Source organism: Podarcis raffonei, chromosome 6 (genome assembly GCF_027172205.1).
Source record: "Podarcis raffonei isolate rPodRaf1 chromosome 6, rPodRaf1.pri, whole genome shotgun sequence".
Lineage (NCBI taxonomy): Eukaryota > Metazoa > Chordata > Lepidosauria > Squamata > Lacertidae > Podarcis > Podarcis raffonei.
Genome location: NC_070607.1, coordinates 2,659,685 through 2,677,720, shown reverse-complemented (window position 1 = coordinate 2,677,720; position 18,036 = coordinate 2,659,685). Strand labels below are relative to the sequence as shown.

Below are 18,036 nucleotides of genomic sequence, written 5' to 3'. Positions count from 1 at the left end.
AGCACCTTAAATACCAACTAAGTTAGTTCTTGGTATGAGCTTTCGTGTGCATGCACACTTCTTCAGATACACACTTCAGATATCTGAAGAAGTGTGCATGCACACGAAAGCTCATACCAAGAACTAACTTAGTAGGTATTTTATTGCACATGTTAATTGTAACTTGTGCACATTTAACTTTTGCGCATTCAGCTTTATGCACCTGGCAAAATTTCTTTTAAGATTTTAAAAGGGATGGAAAGGTGGTGAGTGTTTGGGGGGAAAGACTTTGGCAATCGCACCCGCCCACTGAACCTAATGTGTTTCGACCATACGCCATTTTGGTTTTAGGTGTTATCCCCGGAATGTAACTCAAGTGTAAGCTGAGTCACCTGTGTCTCAAGTGCAACTCAAGTGTAAGCTGAGTCATCACAATTTGAATTCCACAGAATTAAAATTGTTACATGCTCTTCAAAGACATGCTGTGGGCCACCTGAATGAAGTTTGCAGACCACAGTTCAATTCCCTGTGCTGTATTTTATGGAATTACTACATTTTAAAAATGTGGATTGTAAGGAGTGGAGAAGCCTGTTTTAATCTCTCAACTGAAAGTAATTTACTGCAAAGTATTGCAGCCGGGATCCAGAAGATTGTGCATAGGTATTAAACATAGGCACCAGGGATTTATTGCCTCCCATACAGAGCATATACCTCCTCTGCCTTACTATGGCACTGCTAAGGATCAGGCCCTTGGAGCAGCATTTGATGTGATGTGTGGGACTGTAGCTTGAAGGGGGAAATCACTCCCTGGACATGCATTGCTACACATCCAAAGGCCTCTTTGAATTCTACAAAGTCATTTAAAGGAAAAAACAACGGAATGAAAAAATCAGCTGGTCTTCCATGTATTACAATGTGCACTGCATGACTACTATGCAAAGCATAATCTTACATTTTACTAAAAAATTAAAGAGAGAACAGGGACGTGGGTGGCGCTGTGGGTAAAACCTCAGCGCCTAGGACTTGCCGATCGTATGGTCGGCGGTTCGAATCCCCGCGGCGGGGTGAGCTCCCGTCTTTCGGTCCCAGCTCCTGCCCACCTAGCAGTTCGAAAGCACCCTTAAGTGCAAGTAGATAAATAGGTACCGCTTTATAGTGGGAAGGTAAACGGCGTTTCCGTGTGCTGCGCTGGTGCTGGCTCACCAGAGCAGCTTCGTCACGCTGGCCACATGACCCGGAAGTGTCTGCGGACAGTGCTGGCTCCCGGCCTCTAGAGTGAGATGAGCGCACAACCCTAGAGTCTGTCAAGACTGGCCCGTACGGGCAGGGGTACCTTTACCTTTACCTTTAAAGAGAGAAAGTTAAGGATGGGCCCAGAGGTGAATTTTGCTCATACCTGAACAGATTTTGGCTGAAGCCCAGAACTGCCCCTCTCAAGCACTAAAGACTGGGCTGGTGTCAGACTGCGTTCCTATTGGATTAAAAAGCACAACTGTAAATATTCTTGTGAAACAAACCGAATGCTGTTGATTTAATCCTTTACTAGTTCCCTTTCAGTTGGATGTACTCAGTGTGATGTACACAACATGTAATTACTCACTTAGGAATCATTCTTAACACACACATCTTCGTGCTCCTGAAGGGAAAAAGGGCAGAGATGTCCTTTTCTCCAGTGCTGCTGGCTATTGATGGCAATGTGGTCACTGAAGGTGTGGCACTGTTTGGGAGTTAACACCAGCCATGTTCCCACTGGCAGTGGCTGGCACAACACCCCCAAAAGGGTTGTTTTGAGTGGGTGGAATAGTGTCAGCCAGGGAGCTGCTGGATCCTAAACGGGCCCAGTGACAGGCCAGGGGCTTGATCCAGGCCTTTCTGTTGCAGCAACATGGTGCAGCATAACAATATGCAAACCAGAACAAAAAATGTGACCTTCCTGTCCCGGCCAACAGAAGCTGGCAAGGATTTGGCTCCAGCACTGGCTTCATTCACTTCCATCATCCCCAAGGCCAGGGTCCTGGGTTAGGATTCATCGTTCTATGCCAACACTAAAATCCCCAAAATATCCAGCGACAGAATCAAACATTCTTAAATCAGCCAAACCACAAATCTGTTCAGTGTCTCTGATAATTGGAGTTCAAATGTGCTTAAGGCTTCAGACTACAATGGTCTCAAAACCTCTCAGTGCCAATGTAAGGGGCATGCAGTCTCCAGTCAGTTTCCATGTCAGCACAGAGACTAGGTACCTGTCTTTTGCAGGAGCACTTAGCTGCACAGAAAGTTAAATAATGCCAATTCTCTATTTAGAAAGAATCTTTCAATCTGTATGAGCATTCAATTACATGAACACATAAACACAGGCTTGCTATCTCAGAAAGAAAGTCTTTTTTCAGTTCATCCAAAAAACCCTTTGTTTTGTCAACAATCACATATATGGCAGATCAGATATGAGCAGAATGTTCCAAATGGAAATGGACAGACTAGGTCTTTTGACTACAGTGTTACCTCGGGTTAAGAACTTAATTCGTTCTGGAGGTCCGTTCTTAACCTGAAGCTGTTCTTAACCTGAGGTAGCACTTTAGCTAATGGGGCCTCCCGCTGCTGCTGCGCCGCCGCCACGCGATTTCTGTTCCCATCCTGAAGCAAAGTTCTTAACCCGAGGTACTATTTCTGGTTTAGTGACATCTGTAACCTGAAGCGTCTGTAACCCAAGGTACCACTGTACTGTTGGATTCCATCACCTTTAACCCCACTTAATCAATGATAGGTTTAAAAGGTACTAACCAATTCAATACACCAAGTGGTTACCTCAAAAAGAGAGGCTATAACTTGTTGGGATGCAAAATGCAGCTCAGTCAGAAGGGAAGCTATGATAAGAGTAATTGGGGGGGGAAACCCCTAAAAAACCCAACACAACACCCTTATTTTATGTAAAGTCCCCCCCAAAGCATGTTTCATTACTTCATTTACACTTTCATTAACCCTGGTTGGAGAGGCATACCAGCACTTAACTAGTTCTATCACAATAGTATCTGGATAATGCACACCTAAATTGTAACTTATACATCAGGAGAGAAAAGTGATTAGATAAAAATACCTGATCAAAGTAGTTGCTTTTATTATATGGCACTTTGGAACCAACTGACTGCAAAGGAGCAGATGATTTATGTTCTTCTGAATCTTTCTTCTCCACATCTTTTGTAGGTTCATTACTGCATGAAGGGGATCATAAAAGGTCATATTTTGCATACCACCCTTTTTACATCAAACATGCTTTTTATGTTAATTATGAAGATTATGTTAATCTTCTCAAGTTGCAATTTATATGCAATTTATAGCTGTGTTTCGCACATCCAAAACTCTCGCTACTACATAACTCTCAGTCTCTCGAGGGCATTTTACAAATGTAGTACAAATACTAGCTGATTATTTCAAATTTCTAAACATGAATATTGTGTGTGTGTGTGTGTGTGTTTTACAAATCACCTGCTATACTGTTCTTTCTGGTTACTTCCTTGGTCATCATCATCACTGAAGTTCAACTGTTCAGTATAATCTACCTCACTCTGGGCTCCTAGAATAATAAAGAATTGTAGGTCAGCACTGCAAAACACTTTTCTACATGCAACCAGTTAAATGTTCACTGATATTAATGTTCTTACCAGCCCAGCCTTCATCAGCTTCAGCATCCAAATTATCAAACTTGTCAAGTTCTTTGAGCTCATTAGCACTTAGGATGGCTGGGCGTTCTACAGTTTCTGAGCTCCATGAAGAGGGCCCTCTACCCCTTGGTCCTCTAGAAAAAGAAAGCAATCTATCATGTAGGGTTTATCTATCAGTATTTCACAGTTAAGTCACTGAAGAGACTTAAGATTAGTTTAGTTCAATACTGAAAAAAGTAGATACTTGTTTACAAACAGCAAGTTTAATTAACAAAGGGAACTATTTTCAGTTACTAGATGTCAGAATCAAATGTTAAAGAATCAGAAAGGAAAAAAGTTCTAGGTGCTGACATATTAAGTGCTTGGGTGTCTGAGGTTTCCCCAGTGCTGCTGAAAGAATACAGAGACAATTTAATATATACCAAAGACACACAACAATATATATCATCAATGGACAACAGAGTTTTAAAAGCTATACAAAAATATCAACGGTACAGGGTCCAATGTTATGAATAAGGGAAAACTGCAAAAACATGCACCTGTAGGTTGACTACTGATGTTTTGCTAACATTGGACTATGCACCACTGCTGCTTTAGTAATTTTATGCTTTGCATTGTTGCATCCTCTTTAAAGTTTAAAATAATCATGGTTTTAAAATTATGTTAAATAAGACTATATACACATTATGCAAATATAGTTGTGATATCAAAAGGTTTTAAGAGCAGTAATCAAATCATGCATGTAATTGGTATTTTTACCTGGTAGCCTCAGATGGAGTAGGGAACCTGCTGGGACCTGGCATTTGAGGATATGCCAATTTGGGGTACTGGTTAAACATCTAAGGAAAAAACAAAACACCATCTATGTAAACATTGTATTTTAATTAAATGCCAAAATCATAAATTGGAAAGTGAGCGTTTATATAATATACCATAAATAAAAACTGAAGTCTACCTAAAATTAACAAACTCTTAAATTGACAACTTTATAGAGTTAAGTTATTTAGGTGTGTGCCTTTTTGCAAGTCCCTTGGTGCTCTATGATTTCTCAATCACATCACTTGCTAGGAGAAAAGGACTCTCAGTTAGCAATTAACAGCAACAGGAATATAAACAGCACAGCTGCAAAGAGCTTAGCAATTCCACTTCAAAGGAAAGTTTCCCTCCCTTCAGATCCCTCAAGAGAAAGAAGTCTACAAGATACTGATGGACATGACTTACATAGGGTGGTATCATTGCTCTGTACTGAGATATGATCCCAGGCTGTTGCTGACCATTAAGCTTGGGAGCAGGTGGCAGTGGTATCCTTATATCCCTCTTCTCTGGTACTTTGGGGCCATCACTCTGTTCTACTGGTCCAGGCACATTACCGTCTTCTTGAGCAACAGGTTTTGCTTCTTGATCAGTTGGAGAATTTGGAGAGTTCAGATTCCTGCCTCCACCTTCTCGCCAGCTAGCAACATCTGCAATAGGGGATAGGGGAGGTTATATTCTAAACAGATTTCTGAACACCATTTATTTTGTGTTGTGCAAAAAGTGCTTGGTATATTTCTCACCCGCTTCACCCACCCCACACACCCCAAAAAGGACCTTCAGTGACAAAACTGTCATCTCAGCCTACTTGAGCTGTGACACCACCAAGAATTAGTCCACTTTAGCCACAGAAATTGTTTAACTTGATCAATTCAAGCTCTCTATAACCGAGAACATTCAGCAGTTGCTGTTTTATATAGGGCTATCACTGGCTCAATTAAGGCACTATACTAAACAGTGGTTAAAGAAGCTGAATTAAAGTTTAATGTAGTGTTTGAATTGGTTAACAACAATATGCAACAGGCTGGCAAAACCCAATCAGAAACCACATTTTGAAGTGGGTTTGCAAACTGTTGTTTGTGCTAATTATGGTTGGCATTATGTATTAACTGACATTCCAGTTACACCACTTGCTCCATTTCTAAAGGCTACAGCCTGGATTACAGATCAGGTGGAAAATGACTGTAGACAAGCAGCAGTCATGATTTGATTGTAGGTTTGAATGAGGAACTAGTGGCCTTGCAGGTGCTGTTGGACTCAAACTCGCATCAGCCCTGGCCAACATGGCCAAGGATGGAAGTTGTTGTCTAACAACATCCAGAGAGCCACAAGTTTCCTGTCCCTGATCTCAACTACCATGAATGCAAACCATGTCAGAATTTTTATAAGTTATTTGTAGAAGAAGGGCAAACTACTGGGCTCGGTTTGGATATAAAACCGGAAAAAATGCTTTTTTCCAATTACATCTGATGCAGAGGAGGAAGCTAGAGCATCTGAGTCTGTGCTTATTGTCAGCTTCATCGACTAATATTTAATTTAGGTCAAGAGATCAAGCAAATGTCTACGTGAACAAATGTTTCTTCAAGAGCTGGTAGAATTCATTTGCATATTACTTTAGGAATGGCAACATGGGCAAAAATCTAATTAAAACTGTATTCAAAACTATTATTACATTTTATGTATACTTACTTTGTGGTCGTAAACTGGGCCCAGGACCATAAGGCTCTTCAGCTGCATCCTTCTCTTTAGTCTTCTCTTGATCACCAGCTGCCTGCAGACTAGGAAACTCTTGCTGGAAATAGCTATTTATTTGAACTCCAGGACCTGAGATAGTTGTAAAAAATGCAAGTCAGTAATTAACAGTTCAGAAAATCCAAATCTGCAATGTGGAACGTAATAAGCTTTTATTTTAGTCTCCAATTTCAAATAAGAAATACTTCTTCCATAAGAGATTCTGGTACTTCAGGTACCACTACTGGATCAATTGCCTTCCTCATGGTAAGAAGCTATACCAAGGAGCAAAGAGTAGTCTGCTCTGTTTAAATATATAGTATATGAATATCTTACTTACAGAAAGGTTTTCCAGAACTATAATGGCAGCAACTTGTGATCACTAGCTTTAACATAACCAGAGGCTCATTTGAACATAGCCTAGAAACCTGCTTTAAGAACACACTACATAAATGAGGCCAGAAGACAGTTTTTGGTTCTTCTGTGATAATATTAACAATTGTACAATAGAGCAATCTAAACCCTCAACCTGACATGCTGGAGAGGCTTTGAATGAAGCAGAATTGTCCTGCCCAGTCCAGCTCTGCTGGTGAGGAACAACCCAATATGACCATGTACTCCAACTCCTTTCAGCTCAAAGTAGCATGGCCAGTGGTCAGGGATAATGGGAGCTGTAGTCCAGAAGCATCAGGAGGGTCAGATATTAGGGAGAGAAATATTCTAGATCAATTTTCTTATACATGCAACTTTGGATCAATTTTCTTATACATGCATCCTTTTGATCATAAACTTTTCACACAATGAAAACTGCTGTCTAGCATTTGTACATTAAAAGCCAGGATGGGTTTCAGAATGTAATTTGGAAGCATCCAAAACACATAATACGTAAAATCCCCTTATGTTAAAACTGCTTTCGTTTTATGATTTTTGGATTTGTATTTTATTTAAAAAATAATGGCCAAAATGATATCTAGAAGAATGTTGTGTAAAAAGGGCAAAATAAATAAGGGGTGGGTTAAGATGCCTTGTCAGAGAAATGCCATCAGAAGTGTTGAAAGGATGTACAAAATAAGCCATGCAAAAATAATTACTTCATTTTTCCCAGTAAGTGGGAAAGAGTTGCAGGCACACTTTAAACAGGAAACCCCAAGCATAAGCAGCTGGGTAATCCAAGCAACAGATCAAGGATGGGCTGAGTATAGAAACACTGTACACAAGCAGGTCACCAGCTAATGTTCATGTAGGACCATGTATTGCCTGCTGATTACTGATGGGCCTTGTTCTTATTCTGCAAGATCCTTCTTATGTTCCTAAACAAAAGGGCAAACTGAAGATCACATAAGCTACATTTGCTATACCTTAACTCAGGGTGGCCCAACTTTTCACATTAAGTGGGCCACAAGAGTACTTCACCATGGAACACATGGGCCACAACACTGCATTGTCACACAGGGATGGGGAGCAAAGCCAAAATCTGGTGCCCTCATTCCAGCCCTGTCTTCCCAAAGCCAGGTAAGCAAGGGGCCAGGCTTTGAGAAAGAGGCGACAGGCTCAAGCAGGATCCTAGAGCCCTTCCTACACCTTCCCAAAGCTGGAAAAATGCTAACTAAGCTTTAAGAAGTAGGTGGAAGAATTATAGGACCCTGTCAGAGCCCTTATGCCTCCTTCCCAAAGCCTAGCACCTTGCTTACCCAACTTTGGGAAGGCAGTGCAAAGACTGGGGTGGGGAGTCAAATGTTGCTGAGGGCTGCCAAAAAATGCCATGAGGGGCAGACATGGTGCTTGGGCCATGCGTTGGACCACCTTGCCTTAACTGCAAAAAGAAGAAGAAAAGAAATAGTTTGAGGGTGAAGCATTAATGTTCTGGTAAATAACAGACCATGCAAGGCTTAAGGCAGCTCACTACTGCAACAGAAGTTTCCCCAAACAACATGTTTAAATAACTGTGTGTTCCACTATGCCAGTGCCCACTTAGTCCAAGTTTACTATATCCATCTATGGACCAGGTTCCACAAAAGTCATGGAAGCTGACAGCTGTCATCAGGTATACTCTAAATGCACCTTGAAATAATTAGTTGGAGATATATATATATATATATATATAATCCTTCAACTCTCTGAAGACCAAGCGGTAAACAAATTCAATTAATTATAATAAATTTGTCAGAAGAAAACGTTTTTTAGTTCTAACGCTGGAAGTGAAATTCTTCTCTTTAAGAATTTAGGGGAAAATCAGAGTAACAACAAAATCAGGCATTGCCACCCCAACACTATTTGTCCCACGAAAGCATTAAGACCTAGCTTCTATGAAGCTTGTCTTGCACCCCTACCACCAGCAGCAGAAGAAGAGGAGCAGTAGCCAGATCAAGTGCAAAGCAGGTAAAACTTATGCTATCATCTTCCTGCTTTGCCTGCTACAACTCCCCTGAAAGGAGGAGTGATGCCAGACCATCCCTGGAGGACAATGGACTTGTGACAGCTGACGCAGGGTGGTCCAAAAAGAGAGTGGGAGAATAGTTATCTAATTAGTGGTGGGAATCTTCTTTGTTTATTATTAGTGTATAGTTATGCCTTTCGTTATTATTTATATGGCAGATGTGTTGTTTTTGTTTTTACATGTTATGTTAGGTGATATATTGATGAATTTGTATGACAGCCCCCCCCTGGTCTTTCCTTATGGTATTAAGCATGTGTGCATAATGTATTGCTATAAGTTGCTTGGAGACCTTTGGATGACAAGCAACTATTAAGATTAATTAATTAATTAATATGAGCCAGATGACATTATGATATAAGTTATTAAACCCAAATTCTATTCAGTTACTGAAATTAATTGGAGATGTCTAATAAAAACACTGCAACGAAGAACGCTGAAATCAACTGATCTGCAGTGACATTTTAGAACCTCTCAGCCCTGTAATACTGTAATTCACAAAGTGTGCGTTGTGAGGCAGGCTGAAATGAATCTCAAATATCCATATGCATATGGCCAGAGCAAGATGCCCTGTGCAACGCCGATTCTCTCCCCACTCCAATTATTAAGAACAGCACTATCATTTTGAAGTTGCACCATGAGCAGCTCAAAGTACAGCTCAAAGTTATGAGGGAATATTGCTGTAACTTGAGTTTGGGCACTGACCAGTATGGGATTTATGTAAGAGGCCCAACAAAATGTCTAGCCAATCTGACCAGAAAGTTGGCAGATGTGTAGTTAAAAGTAACTGTACAGTTAGTCCCTTACAGGTAGGATAGCTGTGACACATAATGGATAAGAAATCTCCCACATATAAAACACCCACTACTGACCCAACCTTATGTAAAGCTATCATTTTCAACTGCATTTACTCGGGTGTTGGTGTCTCTTCTTGCGGCAGGGGAAGGAACCCTGGGCAACAGGGATAGAGCAGGCCAGGCGGGTTGTGCCGCGGTGACTGCTACTACTGTGGGCCACAGTGGCACTGTTGTTAGAGGCTCTGGGCCTTGTTGCTGCTGATGAAGAAGGAATTCAAGAGGAGCCTTTTGAATCAAAGACAGCCTTGCCTTCTGAGGAACAGGTGAAAGAGCATTCAAATGGAACCCATGTGGTAGCAGGTCAGATCTTCATTGACTCTGATGAATCAGTCTCACATTGAAGATGGAGAGTGTTTCAGAAGCCAATAGGAGGAAAAGGAAAGAACTTTGGAGGAGTTAAATTCTCTATGACTGTCATCCCTATTAAATAAGGATTTGGGAGAGGTAAAAGCACAAAAAGCAGTTTTGACAGCCACTGGAGGAACTGCAGATGGTGAGCGATGCTACTTCCCCTTTATTTTTCTGGAGAAGGAATACTCAGAATGTACTGCAGATGGGAGGGAAGATGGTAGACTCTGATGTGCAACAACCTACAATGACAAGGCTTATCAAAAGTGGGGCTTCTGTGAAACTGAAGAAGAGTCTAATAAGAGAAAACAAATGCAAGAGGCAGAGGATGTTTACCAGACTGGAATGAAAATCCTTAATGAAAGCAGTAAAAAGGCCCAAAAGAAGCCTATCAGTATCTTATGAGAGAGCTGACATGAATCATACCACTCAACCTTCAAAGCTATTAATTTAAACTACAAACAAACACACACACACAGAGAGAGAGAGAGAAAGAAAGAAAGAAATGGATGACAGAAGATTTAAACTTTTGGGGGAAACTAGATGTCTAGGGCTTTTGTTTTCTCTAAAATGTTTTACGATATAAAATCATTACTCACTTTTCTATCAAGTGATCTATGCTAAATTTCTCATCAGAATAAAACTGCAAAAGACTTGAGGTTTCCTTGAATGAAAGCACAGTACAGCCAAGAACAATGCTTCCACAATGCTATCAATTTTGGCTGCAATGCAAAGCGGAACTGCTGGCCCAAGGAGGCTGGCCCACCTCCACTTACCATCACCCTGCCCACCTTGCTTGGTACTGGCCCACGATTTGGCAACGGGAGGCGCTTCTTGAGGAGCAGGAACTGCAGGCTTTGGCTGGGTCTGTGGCACTTCTGGCGGTCTGAAACCATAAGAAATGTGAAGAAGCAATCCTGTTAGCACAAATGTTTTAGCAGGGGTTGAAAGAGGATGTTACTGATAGAAGACAGAGAATTCAGACTCTTGGATCATTAAATGAAGTGTTTGCCATGGATCTTCCAAAGTGCTCTTGTGGCATATGCCAAAACTTTATACCACTATGCTTAATGAGAATTTACAGTATGACCTTTAACTTACTTTTCTTCCTCGTGTTGCTCTTGTTTAGAAGCCCATCCTGTGCCATCCTTAGGCACAATGTTTATATTAGGATCATTGCCTTTGTTTTCTGCTTTAAGACTGGGGAGATTAGCAGGAGGCGGCATCCTTCGTGAAATGGCAACTTTTCCAAGACTCTGTAATCCATGGCGTGTTGTGACTGCATCAAGAAAAGACATTTTTAACTGCTGACTGTCACAGAAATGTACAGATTTATCAAAGAAATATGATTCTAAGTAGAACTTGGAAGATCTGCGAATCCATTGCTCCTAGATCCCAAGTTAGGATTGCTTTGGTATTTATTCTATGTGTACCCTGTCCTTCTATTGAGACAAATGTGACTTCCATTGTTTCCATAAAATGGGTGCCTCTCATATCGCAACCAGGATGCTGTTCCATAGGAGAGGATGCATCAATAGAAAAAACAAGGGTACAGGCCAAAATATAAAAACACAATATGTAGGAAACAAAGTACAATGAATGTATTTGTCACAATGTACCCGTTATTACAAGGCATACAAGACATGCAAGCGGTACTCCAAAAACATCGAAGTGAATACAGAGTTACAATTAATGATGTATTTTATTATCTCCAATGCAAAGAAATTATTGAAAGTGATGGAGCAGCTGTAGTAATCAGGACTGCAGCCTGGTGATCCCAGTATCAAAGCGAACTGGCTCTAGCCAGTATACAGCAGAAGCTTCAACTTGTACCTGGTGTGGGACTTTGTTAACTTACAGGCTGAAGGATTTTTTTCTCCACTTTGTATGTATCGTATGCCTTGTAATAGCGAGTGCATTGTGATGAATATATTCGTTGTACTTTGTTTGTTACATATTGTGTTTTTATATTTTGGCCTGAATCTGTTTTTTCTATTGGTGCATGCTTTCACACAGTGGGTTCCTTCATTTTGTTCCACAGGAGAGGGGCAGCCACACTGAAGACCCTGCTCTGAATGACTGTGGAGTGGGGCTTCTGATATTTTAGATGTGATTCCCGCCTTTTAGCTGTAATTCCTGAATTGCAGGTGGTTGGACGAGATAACCCTTCGGGTTGCTCCCATCTCTACAATTCTATGGTTCTATTTAAAAAGGTTCAAGCACACTAACAGCCTAATAAAAAAATAAAATTCAAAATGCACAAAACAATCATAGATGGCAGACAACAAGTTAAGGATAAAATGCTAGGGAAGTTTGAAACAAGTACACTACTTAGTAGGCAAAATGCCTGCCAAAAGAGAAATACAGGGTCTTTAGGCTCACAGAAGGCCTAAAGAAAGAATGCAAGATAGGCCTCCCTCAATAGTGTGTTCAACAGTAGTAAACTAAACACATTATTTAGATTTATTTGTTTGTTAAATTCATATCCTGCCTTCCTCCTCAAAGGGCACCCAGGACCCTCCAGAGCAGATCTGGAGAGCATGGAGGGACTGGAGGGGGAGAGAATCAGCAGTCCTCTTGCGCAAGTGGGTGGACATCATTGATAGAACTCAAAATGGTAGCCAACTATAAACAGCTTATTAAATTTAGATGAGATACTTTAATAATGCAAACAAAGCTATCAGCAATGAGCATTTCTCAAACAGTAGTAGCTCATATTACTTTACATACCTGTAGCTTTCTGTGTTTCCAGAGTCTTTCCTTTATAAGTATTAAACAGACTAAGTGTTGCATACTTGGTTTTTCCATCCTTTGCTTTTGTGTTCTGTCCTGACTTTTCAGACATTTCAGTTCATTGAGCTAGAGCCTCCTTGCTCACCCCCTCAAAATGAAAAGAAAACTCATTAGACAATAAATGGACATGTTAACCAGTGAAAGTGACATAGCTTATTTGAGAAAAGAGGCATTCAGAAAGAAAGGTGCTGCTGCAAATGTCCCATGATGACATAGTTGTAGCTCTGCCTATTGTGTATTACAATGGATAATGTAACAGGATGGGCTCTCCTACCAGAGTATAGGAATACTTGGCTCAAGATACTGCCACAGCACAGGCAGCGGTCAGATGAACTGCAACACTGCATTGAAACAATGCTGCTGAAAGACTGTTGTTGAGATGCTGACATGCATTCATCATTAAAACAATTTCACAATCCATGATATTGATTTTCCAGAAAATTTAGAACTAACTTTTTTTGTTCTGATTTCCCCCGAAAATTAGTTAGCATGTTAACATATTTAGTAAATTAAACTAAATCCAAAAAGTATGTCAGGTTAATTTTCCGTGTTGTGTTTCCCCAACAGCTAAAGGTATTTGACCTGAAGTATCTGAAAAGAAAAACAATTCAGTAAAACACTTTATGTGATTTATATGTTATATTTAAATCGGGGTGGGAAGCTGGATCTGGCTCTCCACTGCCATGGACCAAATTGGGACAGCCACCTATCACTTGACATCACAATGACATCAGGTGACCCTATTTTGCCTGCATGTACAGGCAAATGAATGCACAGCCTGCCAAACTTTCAGCTGACTGTTGGGTCTCATGCAGCCCAAAGCAAAGTACTCCACACGACCAGAAAATCAGATGATAAGTTAGATCCTGTGGAACCCATTTGCACAGGGTTTTGCAGGTGCTGCCAATAAGCTTGAAAAACTCCTTACAGTTGAGCCATGTCTTTATCTGCCCCACATCTGACTTGTGGGCCAAATGGGAAGGCATGGTAGGCATGTTAAAGAAACTGATCTTCAGTGGGCAAATTAAGGGAACTGATCATTCCTCAGGTATATTATACATGCCCTGTAGTCAAACAAATATACAAGTTCCATGGACACAACTGAAACACCAATGTGTTGCTGAGGAAATATGGCATGTTTCCTGTTGCAGTTTATCTTCCACCAAAAACTACCCTACACAAATCTAATCTGCACAAGATCATATGGCTTGCTGCTCAGATGTACTAATGCTAACAACAGAGTCATCCCAAACTGCATTCTTAGCTAAGATCATGTTATGTCGTAACATGATTCCACTGAATCGCTCTAGTTCTATAATTTTTTGAAGAGTAATATTAAATAAAGGAAATACCAAACCTTATGGCTAGAATGGCAAATATAAAATCAAAGCTATAATTGCTAATCCCTGGGAAGTCAATATATTTATGCAAACAACTCTACAGGTATGCAAAACTTGTTATGTTAACAGTTTTCAGTGTCTTCACCACATCACATTAAAATCTAAATAATGAAAGAGAAATGTATTCTATGAATTATGATACCTTAAAATATTTACAGGCATTTTAAAAGAATTTAACTCTTTGAGTAACATCATATACTTTGCTGATGTAGTAAAAAAATTGTGTTCTGTTATTTTTGACTACTGAGAAAATCTTCTATTCTGTATAAATATTTGAAAAGTTAACACCCCATAACAATACTTTTAGAAGTTTTGTTTACTAAATATAAATTAAACATACTAAATCAGAACTCTGTTATCTTAAGGGAGTCAAAAATTTACTGGAAAAAATCCAATTCAAAGTTTCTAAAAAACCCCACTAACATCACTTGCTGAAATATTGCTTCCATATTCTTTTGTTTTCTACAACATTTTTCTCAGCAAACCATCACATACATCTATAGACTGTGCTGCCTATATGTAGTCAATCAAACAGGATTTTCACTTTTTGTAATACAATTATGCTCCAAGTACAGTATAATCACATCTTACGTTGGGGTTTGCTGGCAGCAGTATTTGCTCACAAGCAAGCTAGCGACCACATTCTATACTAGCTGCATATGACATCTGTGATGTTGTGAAGGCCCAACACTTAAAAAAATAAATAAAATAGCCCCCCCTTCTGATTCCAATAATGCAAAAAAGGCCACAGCTGTATATGGTATGCAGAGTCAACTGTTACATGGTTTCAAGTGGTATGTAATCACAAACTAAAGAGGAGATGTAACAGTTCTGACTATCAATATATGCCAGATTACAAATGGCATATGTCAGCATCTGCTGAATCATTCATACTCTCATCAAAGCATAGGAAAATGAAAGAAATAGGTTTCCACATCTGCCAGTGTGCCTGGCTTGAGGTCAAGAAGTTTACCGGGATGATGGTTACTAGGTAAAATGTATTTTTTAAACCAGACAGGGGAATCCAGTTACTGACAGCTCAACACATTAACATTTCCAGTTTTAAAAAATGTTCTATCAATATAAAGTCGTACCTTGGCTCTTAAACACAATGCATTCTGGGAGTCCGTTAGACTCTTGGAACCATTTGAAAACCAAGGTGTGGCTTCCGATTGGCTGCAGGAGTGTCCTGCAGCCAACTGGAAGCCGCGCTGGATGTTGAGTTCCGAAAATCATTCAAAAACCAGAACGCTCACTTCTGGGTTTCGATTGCTCTGGACCGATTTGTTTAGGAGCAAAGATGTTTGAGATCCAAGGCATGACTGTATACCACATTGCAATGAATTACAGTTAGTTCTCTTGTCTTTCGGGCAGTTCAGAAAAGTAAGTAGAAAGACTACACAGCCAGTAAACCTTGGTGCATTTGCCAGACCGATGACAGATGTGGAATTCTGTTCTCTATCCTAAAGGAAGGGAAGAGCTAGCAACCTCATGACATTCCCTGGCTAAGGAATAGTGAGGCTAGCAGTGCCTACTTGTTCATCTCTTCCACTAGCGGAAGGTGGGGGACTGAGATTGGAAGTTTCCTTTTTAGATAAACTACGGTTTGTTGGGTTCGGACAACATGACATGGTAAATAGAAATTTCTCTTAAATAATAACTAGATAAATATTAAATCATTTGGATATAAATTATGTAGCTGATTGACTCCAGCTATAAAAGCTGAGGCTCCTGAACAGGCTCTTGGACTGGGGTATTGTATGGAGGGGTGTTTGGCTGTTATTGATATTATTTTCTATCTTTATACAGTCAAACCTTGGTTTTCGAACATCACAGCTGCTGAACGCCGAAAACCCTGAAGTGAATGCTTCCATTTTCGAACACGCCTCAGAAGTCAAACAGCTTCCACAGCGCATTTTTCCATTTTCACCATTCACTTTGCTGACAAGCCCTTTGATTTTCTGTTTTCAAACGTTTCGCAAGTCAAACAGACTTCCAGAACTGATTACATTTGAAAACCAAGGTTCCACTATATTTAGAAATATGTAGAAAGTGTTCAAATTTGTTTTGTACTTTTTGTTGTGTTTTATTTATGGTGTACAGCTTTATTGTAATTATGCAAATCTTTTCATGTAAATAAAATACTGATAAAATAAAACGCTGATAAAATACATTTCTAGTTTCCCAACTAACAATCAGATCTTATTCCTATTGGTCATTGGAATTTCATTTTTGTTTGCCGCTTTCTTTTGTGATGCTTTGGCTACACCATGGCAGAGTGAAGCAACATTGGAAATTTGACAAAACTGTGCTGTGTGCAGGTTCCTATAATCCCATGCTTGGCCTCAGAAACTGTGAGAGCTGCTGGCCAGACTAACCTTATATGAGGATATTTTAAAGACATTCTCTCCAGTGCTAGAAATTAGCCGGGCACATTTTGCAGGCCACTTGCGACCAAGTGAAGATGTCTGGGAGCCAAGGTGGTGCCTGACATCTCCATCTGGAGGCGCATGCATTGGGAACCCTTTATCCCTGGATAAAGTGACTTTTCTTCTTTAAGTTCTCAGAATTCTTAACATAGCTCAATGTTATCATCTGAACTGCCCAAATGTTTAACTGATAATCTATCACAGTCAGTCCATCATTTGAAAAATAAGACTTGCCCAAAAAAGGGAACTAGACATTCCGTTTGGGAGACTGTAACTTTGGTTTAAGGAGCCATTTGACCCCTAGCTTGTATATCTGAGTTTCTAACACTGATTCCCTCTATAGGTAAAAAAAGAAAATATGCAAAATGTGACATCATAATAATATGTGACAAAGATGTAGGCTTCTGATGTAAGAATGAAATAACCGTATTAATAATAATATTATGTAGTTACGAATTAACATGGTTTCTGGTCAGATGCGCAACATTGTTTTGTAAAAATATGAATAATATAAACGGATAAGTCCATTTAAAGCTATCATTTGAGTTGGTTTCCTTTCCTAATGATTTAAATCAGGCACGTCCAACTCCCAAGAGACTGCGATCTACTCCCAGTATAAAAAAACTGGCAGTGATCTACCCATTGTCACTGGAGGGAGGTGGAGTGTGGGGGGGTGGAAGGGAAGGATTGTCCAAAGTTGGGGGTCTGCCATGGGGAGGATTGCCCAGAGGACTTGGGAGCTGGGGGCACTGTTATGCAGTGGTTCCACTCTTTCCTCCTGGGCCGTGTCCAGAGAGTGGTGTTGGAGGAGTGTTCAGACCTTTGGGCTTCAGGGCTCTATCCTCTCCCTCATGCTTTTCAACATCTTTATGAAACCATTGTGATAGATCACCAAGAGGTTTGGGCTGGGTGTTCACCAGTATGCGGATGATACCCAGCACTACCTCTCACTTAAATTGGAACCAGTGAAGGAAGTGAAGGTCGTGTGTGAGTGTCTGGTGGTGGTTTGAGGATGGATGGCTGCTAACAGATTGAGGTTGAATCCTGACAAGACAGAAGTACAGTGGTACCTCTGGTTAAGAACTTAATTCGTTCTGGAGGTCTGTTCTTAACCTGAAACATTTCTTAACCTGAGGTACCACTTTAGCTAATGGGGCCTCCCGCTGCCGCCGCACGATTTCTGTTCTCATCCTGAAGCAAAGTTCTTAACCTGAGGTACTATTTCTGGGTTAGCGGAATCTGTAACCTGAAGCGTCTGTAACCCAAGGTACCACTGTACTGTTATAGGGGAATAGGGGGCGGACAGGTGTGGACTCCCTGCTCTTGAATGGGTAACTGTGCCCCTGAAGGACCAGGTGTGCAGCTTGCGAGTCATTTTGGACTTGTCCATGGAGGCACATGTCAATTCTGTGTCCAGGGCAGCTACCAGCTTCATCTGGTACGCCAGCTGAGACCCTACCTGCCCATGCACTGTCATGCCAGAGTGGTGCATGCTCTGGTTATCTCCCGCTTGGACTACTAAAATGTGCTCTATGTGGGGCTACCTTTGAATGTGGCTTGGAAACTACAATTAATCCAGAATGTGGCAGCCAG

The 18,036-nt window shown here is 40.6% G+C and overlaps 1 protein-coding gene and 1 pseudogene across 12 annotated transcripts in view; one reads left to right on the top strand and one right to left on the bottom strand.

Annotated features, from left to right (window-relative positions):
- PRRC2C (proline rich coiled-coil 2C) overlaps positions 1 to 18,036 on the bottom strand; it is a 72,956-nt gene that overhangs the window by 50,897 nt on the left and 4,023 nt on the right. For 11 of the 12 annotated variants that reach the window (XM_053391145.1, XM_053391154.1, XM_053391150.1 and 8 more), the window contains exons 2-11: positions 12,552 to 12,702; positions 10,923 to 11,100; positions 10,598 to 10,707; positions 6,141 to 6,275; positions 4,860 to 5,101; positions 4,398 to 4,477; positions 3,639 to 3,772; positions 3,463 to 3,550; positions 3,074 to 3,188; positions 1,376 to 1,450 (exon numbers count right to left, since the gene is read on the bottom strand). In XM_053391145.1, coding sequence (XP_053247120.1) covers positions 1,376 to 1,450; positions 3,074 to 3,188; positions 3,463 to 3,550; positions 3,639 to 3,772; positions 4,398 to 4,477; positions 4,860 to 5,101; positions 6,141 to 6,275; positions 10,598 to 10,707; positions 10,923 to 11,100; positions 12,552 to 12,666 — 1,272 coding nt within the window. In that variant the 5' untranslated portion in view covers positions 12,667 to 12,702. The remainder of the gene's footprint in view (positions 1 to 1,375; positions 1,451 to 3,073; positions 3,189 to 3,462; positions 3,551 to 3,638; positions 3,773 to 4,397; positions 4,478 to 4,859; positions 5,102 to 6,140; positions 6,276 to 10,597; positions 10,708 to 10,922; positions 11,101 to 12,551; positions 12,703 to 18,036) is intronic. The other variant, XM_053391147.1, reaches the window with a different exon arrangement.
- LOC128416757 (protein sel-1 homolog 1-like) lies at positions 8,489 to 10,241 on the top strand (annotated as a pseudogene).